The sequence below is a fragment of the Trichomycterus rosablanca genome, chromosome 4 (genome assembly GCF_030014385.1).
Source record: "Trichomycterus rosablanca isolate fTriRos1 chromosome 4, fTriRos1.hap1, whole genome shotgun sequence".
NCBI lineage: Eukaryota > Metazoa > Chordata > Actinopteri > Siluriformes > Trichomycteridae > Trichomycterus > Trichomycterus rosablanca.
The window spans coordinates 6,561,111-6,575,627 of record NC_085991.1 but is presented as its reverse complement, the minus strand read 5'-3'; the positions used below and the strand labels follow the sequence as shown (position 1 = coordinate 6,575,627).

The 14,517-nt window shown below is 42.4% G+C and overlaps 1 protein-coding gene across 1 annotated transcript in view; it reads left to right on the top strand.

Moving 5' to 3' along the window:
- Window positions 1-14,517, top strand: part of b4galt2 (UDP-Gal:betaGlcNAc beta 1,4- galactosyltransferase, polypeptide 2) — a 191,101-nt gene that overhangs the window by 156,303 nt on the left and 20,281 nt on the right. Inside the window, exons 4-5 of the mRNA XM_062993906.1 lie at window positions 3,161-3,348; window positions 8,118-8,240. Of these exons, the coding sequence (XP_062849976.1) occupies window positions 3,161-3,348; window positions 8,118-8,240 (311 nt within the window). The remainder of the gene's footprint in view (window positions 1-3,160; window positions 3,349-8,117; window positions 8,241-14,517) is intronic.

Sequence of the window (14,517 nt, the reverse complement as noted above, 5' to 3'; positions counted from 1 at the left end):
ATGTTGGTATGTCAGGTGGTGTAGCGGTAAAACACTCTAGCACACCAGAGCTGACATTTTGAACTCGTCGGTTTGAAACTCGGCCCTGCCATTCTGCTGGGCAGCTACATGAACAACGATTGGCCTGTTGTTCATACAGGGTGGGAAGCCGGATAGGGACCTCATAAATGATCCAGTTACAATTAATCAGGCTGTGGCTCTCTGTACACAAAGCTGATTTGCATATGAACTCGCCTCGTGCAGGTAAAAAGATGCAGTCATGTCAGAGGGGGTGTGGGACATTCTCGGCTTTCCTCAATCAGTGGGAATCAGCATCAGTAGAGAGGAAGCGGAATGCAGTCGGGTAATTGGATACGACTAGATTGGGAGGAAAATTGGGAAAAATGCGCTTGGTGCTAGCAAGTTCAAATCTCTGCTCTATATGGACAATGATTGGGTTGTCCAAAAGCTTGGAGTGTCGATTTCTGCGTTCCTTCACTTCTGTACAGGCAACTCGGACTGCTAACTAGGATCCTCACATAGCATTAAAGACCTCACCCCTTTTTTCAAGTCAAGTCAATTGTCTTATAGCAACTTTACAGAATCCAGAACCAACAGACAAATAACTCCTGTTTAGCAAGCCGAGGGTGACAGTAGCAAGGAAAAACTCTTGAGAGGAACCAGAATCAGCAAGGAACCCCCATCCTCCTTGAGTGGCCTGCAGGATCATTCAAATAAACAGGATTTACACAAATCATACATACACAAAATCAAACTAATTGAACTAAAAGGATATAATTAACAAAAACAAATTGGATTTCTTCATTATTCAGTCCAGTCTGTGATAAAGCCTGTAGTAAGGTCTTGACATTTTCGGTGCAAACACACCAGGTCTCTGTCACATCTAGCAGGAGCAGCATTGTAGTTTTAGTTTGGTCTTTTCCTATTCAGGAGACTTAGTGGCCAATTTTGTTGCTGCAGGTACCGACAATTGTGCCCGATAGGGGGCGCTCAGCCTATCGATAGCAGAGCTGCACCACCTGGGTGTCTTTTTTTTCAGAGTTAAGGCAAGCCAGGTGAAATGATTACAGCCTGCGTTATATGAATCTGAAGCTTTACGTATGCTATGTGATTATGGAAGATATATTGCTCCATTTGTCTGAGCTGACTGGTTCCTCATGATGAGCATGTCTCACTGAAGCTCTGAAAATGACTCCTATAATGCTTAATGAGCTCACCAGCTGAGGAAAATAGCAATTTTCCTTTTCCCCTTATCTACCTTCTGTCTTTCTCAGTCTGAGCCTCTGTTTTCACTAATTAAGGTACATGCTAAAGTTGTATTTTTTTGCCTGTACCTCTGAGATAGTTTGGATTAAAACCAGAGCCTAAGAGAAAGTCTGCATACGCTCTCCTCTCGACATTACATTCTCATCACGTTCATTGGTTAGCTTTTATATGCTAGATGTAAGGATTAGGTTTTTCCCTCATATCCAATTACAGTGCTGGGATACTTTATCAGTTTTAGTTCAAAACAGGTCGGTATTTGTTAAGGAACCAGTGTTGATACGGAATTCTGAAAGATTGCAGAAATGCTCATGAATCATTCGGTCGTCTCAGAACGCTGGCCTATCTCCAGAGCTAGAAGAGATAAGTAAGAAACATGGCAAACTTAACCATATCTAAACTCGATCAATGCAGCTGCGTAGAAGTGTTTTCTTATTGTCGTTTCATTATTAAGACCTACCTGAGGTTTGTATGGTCTCATAAGGATCAGGTTTTGGCTGGACGAATGTACATTAGCACTGTTGGCCAAGCAGCATTCACTCTGTATTTTTGTTTTATTGCAGTGAATATGAAGCATAAAGTCACTTGACTATCACTAACTTATCTTACAGGTTCTCTAGCAGATCTTGGCTAGGAACCACAGTTCATTGTACATTTGTTATAGCTGAAAAGATCACATATAAAGGTCACTCTATGTTAATACCATTTGTTTTTAAAATAGGATCTCCAATAAGCTAATGGTCAGGTGTCCAAATACTTTTGGCTATATAGTGTAAGATTGTGGTTATCACTTCATACTGCTCATAGTTGGAATTGATGATGTCCTTAGGATCAAACTGTTAATAAAGGAATAAGATTCTACTTTTTATAGCTGCCAGTGATCCTGTTGTTGGTTAATTAATATAAGATCCTAATTAACCATTAAATCCTTAAGGTGAAACTCTTACACTGAAAATGTTACACTGTATGGTCGAAAGTTTTTGGACACCTGACCATGAGCTTTGTGGACGTCCCAGTTTAAAAACGAATGGTGTTTAAATACATTGGGGCAGCGATAGCTCAGCGGTTCAAGTACTGGACAAGTAATCAGAAGATTGAATAGATGGATGGACGGACGGACGGACAGACAGATAGTGGATAGATAGTGGATGGATGGATGGACTGACAGATGGACAGACAGACGGACGGACGGTTGGACTGACTTATGGACAGACAGATAGTGGATGGATAGACAGACAGACAGACAGACAGACAGACAGACAGACAGACAGACAGACAGACAAGCATCAGAATGGGACTGCCAAGTTGCCACTGTTGGGCCGCCTACACAAGGCCCTTAACCCTCAATTGCTTAAATTGTATTCATTCACAATTATACCTTGAAAACAATGAAGCACAATTAAATTGAGTCCTAGTGTCCTAGGTCCTAGTGACCTGCACTCCTCTCAGTGGCAGTGGATTTGCGACAGTGGCTCTCACCATCGGATCATCCGGTCGGATCTCAGGAATTACCAGATAACAATGGATTTTTGTTATCCCGGATTATTAAATCGAGGGAGCGTATGGCAGTACCTGCAGTGTCTCTGTTGGCTGTAAAAAGAATTCTTCTTTTTGATCACAACTAATAATTATTCCATGATCCTTGTTCGATAGATTGATCAATTGATGAATTACGCACATACAAATGCCAAATACAGGCGGAAAAAACATTCAGTGGGCCAATCAAGGCAGAAAACGTCAACACAAAAGAATGATATTATTAAAACAAATTATTTAATTTTATTTAATTGATTGATACATACCCTTTTCAGTGTATAAGTGCTCGTAAGACATGTAAGAAGCTTGATAGTGTCCTTTGCCGTTCCCTCTCTTAGCTGTCTCTTGTGTTGTATTCCAGCTCGGAGAAGATACCTTCAACCGAGCCAAACTGCTGAACGTAGGCTACACCGAGGCTCTCAAGGACGCAGAGTATGACTGCTTCATCTTTAGCGACGTGGACCTGATCCCTATGGACGACCGAAACCTGTACCACTGCTACGACCAGCCGCGCCACTTCGCTATCGCCATGGACAAGTTTGGCTTCAGGTAAAAGCTAGATTGCTAATTTGTAACTTCACCCACCTTGTACGTACTGGTTGACATATCAGGTGCATCTATCATACATTTCTTATATTTCTGCATTAATTACTAAGACATTTTCATATGAGAATATGAGATCTTAACAAGCAGTCTGGGTGCCAAGGGGGTCCAGGGTTACATGGAGCCTATCGTGGCAGATGAAGTAGCTTGTCAGTTTTGCTCCTGCTACCTGATGATCTACCATGATGATGACCTGATGACACAAAGGTTGCGGACTTGCTCCCTGCCTCTGCCGAGAATGTTGCCCTACCAAGGATGTTGCTCTGCTCTCTGTCTTTGTCGAGAGCATTGCTTTGCTTCCTGCCTCTGCCAAGGACATTGCTCAGCTTACTGTCTTTGCCGTGGACATTGCTGTGTCGCTCTGCTCCTTGCCTCTGCCGAGGATGCCGCTCTGTTTTCTGCCTCTCCTGAGGTTGTCGTTCTGCCCCCTGCTTCTTCTTTGGAAGTTGCTCTGCTCACTATCTCTGCCGTGGATGCTGCTCTGCCCCCTGCCTCTGCCAAGGATATCACTCCACTCTTTGCCTCTCCTGAGGTTGTCACTCTGGCCCTGCTTCTGCCAAGGACTTTGCTCTTCTCTCTGCCCTTCTGAGGTCAGCATTCTGCCCCCTGCCTCTGTTGAGGACGCCACACTGTCCTCTGCCTTCTGCCGAGGATGTTACTCCACTCCATGTCTTTGCCAAGTTTCCTACCTTTCCTAAAGGATGTTTTCTGCCCCCTGCCTCTGCCTTAGACGATGCTTTGCTCACTATCTTCGGTGGATGCTGCTATGCGTCTTGCCTCTGCCAAGGATGTTGCTCTGTTTTCTGCGTCTCCTGAGGTTATCGCTGCACCCCCTGCCTCTCCCGAGGACGCCACTCTGCCCCTACCTCTGCTGAGGATGTTACTCCACTCCTTGTCTTGCCAAGGGTTTTGCTTTGTTTCCTGCCTTTCTTAAGGTTGTCTTCTGCCCTCTGCCTCATTGCTCTGCTCACTATCTTCAGTGGATGCTGCCCTGCCCCTTGCCTCTGCCATGGACGTTGCTCTGCTTGCTATCTCTGCCGAGGTCGCCACTCTATCCCCTGCTCTTGCCAAGGATGTTGCTCCGCTTCTTGCCACTGCCAAGGTTGTTACTCTGCTCCCTGCTTCTCCAAGGTTGTCACTTCACTCCCTGCCTCTGCCAAGATCATTGCTTCACTCCCTGCCTCTTCTGAGCTTGTCGCTCCACCACCTGCCTCTGCCCAGGTCATTGCTCCACTCCCTGCCTCTTTTGAGTTTGTCGCTCCACCACCTGCCTCTGCCCAGGTCATTGCTCCACTCCCTGCCTCAGCCAAAGACATCACTATGCTTTCTGTCAACAGCAAGGACGATGCTACACTTTGTCTACCAAGTACATGGCTCTTCTCCCTGTCTGCACTAAGGATGCTGCTCATCTCATATTGTCTAAAGAACTCTGGTCTGCCATCTAATTAGGTTACGTCTAGGTTTGTCTCTCTTTCGGGCATGTGTAATCAAACCGAATAGTCACTTAATTAAATTCTTGTTAGAGTTCTCGAGGCTAGTTTGTCTAAAACCATTTCTTCATGTCAGTATTTTTTCCCAACTCTGCGTCAGAAGGTACCCTTCAGTTTTACAGCTCGTTCCTTACGGAACCTTCACCGCCGTGCATTCTTTTAATCCGCTGAAATGGATGACTGTTAATAACTTTTAAAAGATGTGGGTTGACTCGTCTGTGAGCTTTAATAGCGGGGGATATTAAAGTACTCAAGATGATTGTCTGAAGTCCGCCTGTCATGGGTCAAGCCGGTCAACACGTTGTCATCTTTTTTTTTTATCCCTGGAGTGCTGACCTCTCTTGTTAAATCCCCTCTAACCGTTTTGCAGGCTTTTGAGGCTTCTCTCTCTTTGTTATTACGCAACGAGGTCGACTCATTTCATGCAACAGTGTACCAAGTTGACTCATCTGTCTGTTTGAAACGTTGGAATGATGAACCATTCAGATTTTTTTGTTTTTTCGTAAACATTCTCATAGCATGGTTCTTTCTCTCAGCGGCAGATGCCTGGGCTAATGCTCGTACATTAAATTAGAGTGGAAGTCCTGATCTAGGCTGCAAATCCTGCCGTGTTTATAACAGCCTTGACAGTTATCAGTCCTGGAGGGCCTCCGCATTGCAGAGTTTCCTTCAAGTCAGCAGTTACCGAATCAACGAAATAGAGCAGGGAAACTTTTCACTTCCAACCCTTTTCCCTCTTCTACCACTTCTAATGTTTTATTTATGCATATACTTTCTCAATAATAATCAGATTATACACCAATCAGCCATAACATTAAAACCACTTCCTTGTTTCTACACTCACTGTCCATTTTATCAGCTCCACTTACCATATAGAAGCACTTTGTAGTTCTCCAATTACTGACTGTAGTCCATCTATTTCTCTACATACTTTTTTTTAGCCAGTATCACCCTGTTCTTCAATGGTCAGGACCCCCACAGAGCAGGTATTATTTAGGTGGTGGATCATTCTCAGCACTGCAGTGACACTGACATGGTGATGGTGTGTTAGTGTGTGTTGTGCTGGTATGAGTGGATCAGACACAGCAGCGCTACTGGAGTTTTTAAATACCATGTCCACTCACTGTCCACTCTATTAGACACTCCTACCTAGTTGGTCCAACTTGTAGATGTAAAGACGATCAGAGACGATCGCTCATCTATTGCTGCTGTTTGAGTTGGTCATCTTCTAGACCCTCATCAGTGGTCACAGGACGCTGCCTACGGTACGCTGTTGGCTGGATGTTTTTGGTTGTTGGACTAACCTCAGTCCAGCAGTGACAGTGAGGTGTTTAAAAACTCCAGCAGCGCTGCTGTGTCTGATCCACTCATACCAGCACAACACACACTAACAGACCACCACCATGTCAGTGTCACTGCAGTGCTGAGAATGACCCACCACCCTAATAATACCTGCTCTGTAGTGGTCCTGGGAGAGTCCTGACTATTGAAGAACAGCATGAAAGCAGGCTAACAAAGCATGCAGAGAAACAGACGGACTACACTCAGTAATTGTAGAACTACAAAGTGCTTCTATATGGTAAGTGGAGCTGATAAAATGGACAGTGTGTGTAGAAACAAGGAGGTGGTTTTAATGTTATGGCTGATCGGTGTAAAATTCATCTTTATTAAGTCTCCCTTCTAGGTTTGGTTCGCATATAATTGTATTCAAACCCCTTGAGTTTTTAGAACACTTTATTGTGCTGTGCATTGCGCTGTCCGAAAACCTAGTGAGCTCTCTACATAGACGCATTTTACGTCATCCTATGCTCGCTCCTGAGAAGAAGACTTTCCAAATTCTTAGATACCTTAAAATGCTTCCTACTAAGGTGCCTTAATTCAAAGCTATCATCTGACTGAATAACAAGGGGCATCTGATGCATCTTAACAGCAAAGGCAGTCCCAGCATTCAGCATTCTTACCAAAATGTCATATGTGGTGGACGAATGTGGAGCAATAAGCCGTGTTTTTTTTCTCATTCATTTTTAATTTATGCAAAGGTGTACACTTGTAATTTATTTGTAAATTTGAGCTTATTAGTGACAATTTAACCGTTTTCGGTACACAGAGGGAGATGTTAGCTGGCATGTCGCCTCAGCCCATTGGTTTTAATAGACGGAGGCTAACTGTGTTAGCTTAGTAAGCAAAAAATGCAGTGGCATAATCGTTGTTATTCAGTCAGATTATCGCTTACAATTAAGGCACCTCAGTAGGCAGCATTTTAAGGTATCTGAGAATTTAGACATGCCTTCTTCTCAGGAGTGTGTAGGATGACGTAAATGCTGTCTGTGTAGAGAGATCACTAGATTTTCAGACAGACCCAGTGTTGTTTTTGGATACATGGCTATATGACTACAGTTTTATACTTTCCTCCGTGCCTTATGGTACCAGTTTCATGTGGGTGGGTGTGTTTTGCTGTCGCTCACTGGCTCAGTTTAACACATGCACACATACACATACAGAGTGTGTTGTAGCCTGGGGCAAACCCCAGGCATCTACCCATGACTACCCTCAGTGGGCTCCTTAGATAGTTGCTCCGGGTGTTTGCAGCACACAGCGTTCGCTCTTCACTCAGCGCTCTTATCATATTTTTCATACCAGTGCATCCTTTGTTGAAGGGATTGTGTTACGCCGTCCACGCCAACGTATTTTGATTGTTGCTATTCCTGTCATGATCCATCAGCGAGTAAAAAGTCAAACGTGTTAGCCTGGTCAATACAGAGAACAAGTTGGCTTCAACTTCAGCTCAGTTCACATCCCTTTCTGAAAATAAAAGATGGTAAAGATTTTTTTTCCAGCTGAGACTTCAGCTTCAGAAAAGTCCTTGACTCTCTCCTGGAATCGCTTCCTCTCCGCTTCCCATGGTGCTTAAAGGTTGAAACTTCCTTTAGATCTCTTTGAATCCGAGAGGAAACATTCTACGCGTTATCTCTCAGTAACCCGTGCTATTGTAGGGTCTTAGAGAAAGAGGAAGGTGGAGAATAAAGGAGGGGATCAAACATCGTTTTAAATGTAGGATTCCCATGTGGGAGATACTCTAAGCTCAATCATGCAAGATAGAACTATGTCACATTGTAATGTCTCAGTCGGCCTTTATAAGCAGAGGGCTTGGGTTGTGCTGTGGTCTGACATTTGTATCTTAGACTAAGGCTGGATTAGCTGACTGTGCCTTCTTTTTTTGTTTAGGTTACCATACGCAGGGTATTTCGGAGGGGTCTCTGGCTTAAGCAAAAAGCAGTTCCTAAAAATTAACGGCTTCCCTAACGAGTACTGGGGTTGGGGTGGAGAAGACGATGACATCTACAACAGGTAAGACTTCTTATCTGTACAGTAGGTTCATTTATTGTAAACATGACATTTAATACAGATGAAAATAACTACAATGGCTGGGCGCCCCCTAGCGGGCACAATTGGAAGTGACTGCAGCAGACAGACTTGGCCGCTAATCTGCTTGCTGGGTAAAGATCGATCTAAAGAGAGGGTGCGGTCTTCGATGCTGTGTGAGGACCCTGGTTAGTAGCCGAGGCGCCTGTACACTTGGACTTGGAGGAACGTAGAGATCAGTGCATAACTCTCTGGGCACATAAGAAGGTCAAATAAGAAGGGGTCTGTGGACTGCAAATATACCCCCCTCAGACGTGATCAGGGTCCCCAGCAGTGGAAGACTACTTGGCTACGCTAAACTGGAAGAAAAAGGGAGAAAATGCATAGATAAAATAGAAAAAAGTCTGCATGGCAAAAAAAGTGGTGGCTGGGAGATACTAAGTTTCTTTTAATGAGAGGAACCATTTAGAACAACATCATTTTAAAAAACTAAATGAAATTAAAGCACATTCAGACGTAGTGTAGGTGTAATGCTAAACTGATCAGTTTCTACACGACGCATCACTGGATGTCAGATTTAGTTTCATTTTTACAAAGTCTCTATTTTAAACTGCATGTTCCACAATATATATTGTTTGGTGGAAATATTTATAAAAATCCTTTTTATTCCAAATTTGTCATGTCCAATTTCCCATAATACATTCAACACAGCCGCAAGCACTGAATGAACTGCAGTCTCATATAATATCATATAATATGGTATATACTGGCATATAATTAGTGGCATAAGTATATAATTACAAATATATTAATATACATTTATCATTTATATATGTTTTATAGATATATTGTTATTAACATATTTTTAGAAATATATCATTTAAAATCATTAACATTTCAATATATTAATAATAGAATTATTAATATATCATTATAATATATCATTTTAAATATATTGTTATAAATATATAAATATAAAAATATTATTATATAATATTATATTATCATATTATTATTATTATAAATATAGCATTGTAACCAAATCATTGTAATTATATCTTTATTAATATGTCATTATAACTTTATAAATATATTATTATAAATGTATCAGTTTAAATATAATATTACAAATATATTATTATAACCAAATCTTTGTAATTATATTATTGTAAATATATTTTATTAATATATTAATTTAAATAAATGGTATTATGTATTATTATGTATATTATTATAAATATATGAATATAAAAACAGTATTGTTAATGTCATTATAACTATTATTATTTATCATTTTAAATATATTAATATAAATGTGTAATTATAATTATTTTATTAAAAAGACATTGTTATAAATATTGTATCAATTTAAATGGTATTATTGTATCATTAAAAAAATACTATGAATATATCATTAAAAGTATAAAATTATATATAGTTTACTATATACAGTATATATAACATTATAAACATCAGTATAAATGTTATTATTATTAATATATAATTATACATATATTACTATAAATATATAATTATAACTATCATAATATTATTAAAATTCATCATTTTAAATGTATTAATATTATTGTATAATTATCTATATATTAGACATTGTTATAAATATTGTATCATTTTAAATAATACTGTTATTAATGTATAATAATATAATATATATTATATATATATTACTATAAGTATATCATTGTAAATATATCATTGTATCATTGAAATATATCATTAAATGACAGTGAATCTCACATCAAGCGTTCTCGAGCTGATCCTGCCCTTGAATCATAACTGAATACACGCATGTAGAATAGTCTAAAAATATGAGTAAGCACAAATCATGCTGAACAGTTCTGACTCTGAAACGTCCTTCACTTAGCCTGAGGTTCCATTTACACCGAGCTCCGCCACTCTCTCAGCCTGACCTGCAGACATCCACTGTTTTTACATGTGTGCAGGATGAAGGCAGGAGAGCAGAAGAGCTACAAACTGCCTTTTTTTTACAGAGGCAAATTCACTAGAACACATAGCAGGATAACAAAAGGCTTTGTCTCTGTTTAAAATATAGCTGCTCGTGCAGGGCAGATCACCTTTAACCCTGTTCATGTGATTGGTGGGTGCTTTATACTCACTCGGTGCAGATCAGGGGAGAGATAACAGAATGAGATGGCAAACTCCCAGACAACGGTATCGACAGATAGATGCATTAAAAAATATTTATATTTCTATTTTTTAATGTTTCTATTATGATTGAAAGGCAAATATGCCATAAAATCTTCTCACTATGTTTTACAAGCTATACAAGGTGATTTATTTATTAGGTGATTAATAAATAAAAACAATAAAAAAGAAGAAGGGGGTATGTTATAACTGACATCAGCTATCAGGGAATACTGTTTAAATGGTCTGCAACAATGCTTAGGTAGGTGGTACATGTCAAAGTAACATCCACATGGATGGCAGGACCCAAGGTTTCTCAGCAGAACATCGCCCAAAGCATCACACTGCCTCCGCCGGCTTACCTTGTTCCCATTTGAGCTACAGTAGCTCGTCTGTTGGATCGGACCACACGGGCATCGAGATTTGAACTCGGGGCTATCATCCAGGCAAGCATCTAGACAGACATGACCGGCCATGTCTGAAAGGGAAGAGTGGTGATGACCAAAGCCCTGTGATAGTTTGGCATTCTGTCCAGGCTGCTTTGTTTCTGGGTGGAACTGAAATCTGAATCTGCAGGCAGATCGGTCAAGCACATGCACTCTGTGTCTTAGAATCCAGGCTGTCATGGTACATGCAGAATGAGGTTGGTTATTGTTTTCTGAAACAACCATGGACTTCAAAGTTCAAGGAAAAGACGTCACCGCTATGGCAGGGTGTGCCTTTAAAGTCTCAACAGCCCATACCATGGGCACTGATGTACCCTTATATCATGATACTGTGTGTTGGCTTTTGTGGCTTTCGCTGGAGTCCCTTTTGCACAAATGACATCCCCGGATGGTCTATGTTTTATTTTTATGGCATTTTCTGTCCAGTTGTGTTTGTCTTAGCAGATTTCAGGCTCTATGGCTTTGAACTGTTCCCCCACTAGACTTCAGCTTTGAGTCAGTAGAAGTGCCCACACACAGCAGTGATCTTTTTTTAGGACTGAGAAAAAGACACCCGGCACATGCAACAGCCCTAAGCTGATTTATCCCCCTGACCTGCGTTTGGCAATAAGACATGGCCCCAAGACAGGTTTTTAAAGACTTTAGGACAGGACTGTGCTTTTTCGGTGGCACTTTGTAGACAGAAATCATTCCGTGTTCTGAGACAGAGGCCGGAAATTATGACCCTGCTTGTCTCCAGCTCAAGTTGTAAAGCAGATCGAGAACTTAATAACAGAATGCACTTCCTCCTCAGTTAGTTTACTTCTCCCCTCCAGCCAGTCCCGCTAGGAAGCGATGGCGACCTTAGATTTATCCGCATCTCACGGAGAAGGACAGAAACCCCGGAGGGACATTTTACCTCCCTAGGCTGGTGGTAAATGCGGCAGCTGGCAGGTGTGCTCCTGGGTTGAAATGGCATATGCCATGAGATGAAAATGGGATGAAAATATCTGGAGAAATTTGTAGTTTCAGGGTGATGAGGCGAATAATGTGAATTTTTCCCGCTGTGCTCCACGTAACCCTGCCGTGGCGGAATGGATTTGTGGTTGCCGGCTGGTGTGAGGCATTCTGTTGAAGAAAGTTGAAGATATGCTACAGGATGTTTTTTTTTTCTCAATTTTCCAAATTGCTCCTCGGAGTCTTAAGCAGCGCTCACAGTCGGAGGAAGCAATTTTTCCGTTCTTACACCTCGCGTTCGGCTGACTCACGTGTTTGATTTTGTGACGGTGTGTTACCTCTGGTGTTGTGAGAGATTCTCATCAACATTTGGATCAAACTTGTTCATCTGTCATCTGATGGTTTGTCGACCAACTCCTCTGGTCAGCTAATGTTCAAGTACTTGCACATACACTGATCAGCCATAACATTAAACCCACCTCCTTGCTTCTACACTCACTGTCCATTTTATCAGCTCAATGTTGGCTGGATATATTTTTGGTTGGTGGACTATTCTCAGTCCAGCAATGACAGTGAGGTGTTCGAAAACTCCATCAGCGCTGCTGTGTCTTATCCACTCATACCAGCACAACACACACTAACACACCACCACCATGTCAGTATCACTGCAGTGCTGAGAATGACCCACCACCTAAATAATACCTACTCTGTGGTGGTCCTGTGGGGGCCCTGACCATTGAAGAACAGCATGAAAGGGGGCTGACAAAGCATGCAGAGAAACAGAGGGACTACAGTCAGTAATTGTACAACTACAAGGAGCTTCTACATGGTAAGTGAAGCTAATTAAATGGACAATGTGTGTACAAACAAGGAGGTGGTTTTAATGTTATGGCTGATCAGTGTATGTACACCCCTAATAAAGATTGATTTCAGGAGTTTCAGCCACACCCAGTGCTAAAGTATAGAACCTTTCTTTCAAATACGATTCAGGTCATTTCAACCATGAAGACATGGTTTGACAAGTTTGGTGTGAAGGAGCTTCAGTGGCCACATACTTTTGGCCATATATAGTGTAAATGTGCCTACACCAACACACGATTGGCTAGGGGGAGGGACAATGGATGTACAGGATGTACCTTGTTGCTGGTGTGGTAAAAAGAAACGCGCTGCAACCAGGGCTGGATTCTGAGAAGCGTGGTATCGAATCCAGCCTTGCTTTACCGGTTCGAAGCTGAGTGGCTATATGAGCAACGATTGGCCGGTTGCTCATGTGGGGGGTGGGACAAAGAACCGGATGTGGGTCTCTTTCTGTCAGAATGCGATTGCGTTCTCTGCCGGCTGATTGGAGGCGCTTACACAGAGATGGGAGAGGGTGCCCTTAGGGTGTGTCTCTCCGCATGCAACGCTAGGTGGCGCCAAACTCGTCAATGTGTGGGTGGCAAAGATGCATCTGGCTGCTGCTCGTGTTTCGGAGGGGATACGGGTTAGCTTCAATCACCTCCGTCAGGGCAGGGTTCGGCATAGACAGAGAGGAAGCACGATGCTAATTGAACAATTGGATGCGCTAAAAGGAGAGAAAAAGGGGTAAAAAAAAAAAAAAAAAAAAAAAAAAAAACATAAATTAGCGGTAAAACACAGTAGCACACCAGAGCTGACATTATAAGCCAGTAGGCTGGGCACCCACATGAACAATAATTGGCTGTTGTTCATACAGGGTGGGATCCAGACGGGACCTCATAACTGATGCAATTACGACCTCTGCTGACCTCGATGGCACCTGCACAGGGACAAGGGATAATGCGTTGATCAGGGTGTGTCTCTCCGTACACAAAGCTGATCCGCATATGAACCTCGTGTGGGTGAAAAGATGCAGCCGGCTACTGCACACGTGTTGGAGGGGGCGTGTGTCAGTCTCGGCTCTCCTCAACCAGGAATGGAGATGAACATCAGTAGAGAGTATAACGAGGTCTGTAGTAGCTGGTGAACGTGCCCCGGGTTCCCAGCGAAACAGACCTTACAGAGCTCAGAAATCAAAGGCCTCATATACCAGGCCTCCCAATTAGTGCAGATCACCCGCAGCTGTGGGGCTGCCTATTTAAGCCAGCTCCACACAGCAGCGGGTGTCGCACCTTTGTTTGGTTTAGCTCTCTCGTGGCAGCTCGTCCACGCTTGTTTATATCCTTAGGTGGTATCCCTGGTGGCACAAGGCCATCCGGGAGTGTAAAACCGCAAGGTTTGAGGTAGACAGGGTTTTCTTTCTACCTTTTTAGAACTAGTGTGGTGCGACGCCGTGCAGTCCTCGAACTGCTGTTCCTTTAAGCGCTAGCATTTAGCATTAGCGATTTTCATTCAGCGCCGTCGTTTCGCAAAGCGAGCGGTAGTCACGCCAACTTCCCCGGTTCGAATCCGCATTTCAGTATCTGCCTAACTCTACTTGTTCTCTCTTGTTTCAGATCGGCGTTTTCCTCTGAGGTTCCGTCCTCCCATTTCTCTCTCTCTCTCCTCCCGTTGCTTTCATTTTTCCAGCGCTGCAGTAGCGCGTTGGTAACGCTCCCGGCAGTCACGCCGCAGACCCGGGTTCGCGTCCCGCTTTCTTTGTTTTGGTTTTGGTTTTTGGCATTTTTATTTAGCTGCGCCTGCAGCCTCCATCGGAGGTTCCGATCAGTTTTTTGTTCTGTCTTTTGTTTACTGTTTACCTTTTTTGTTGCTTATGT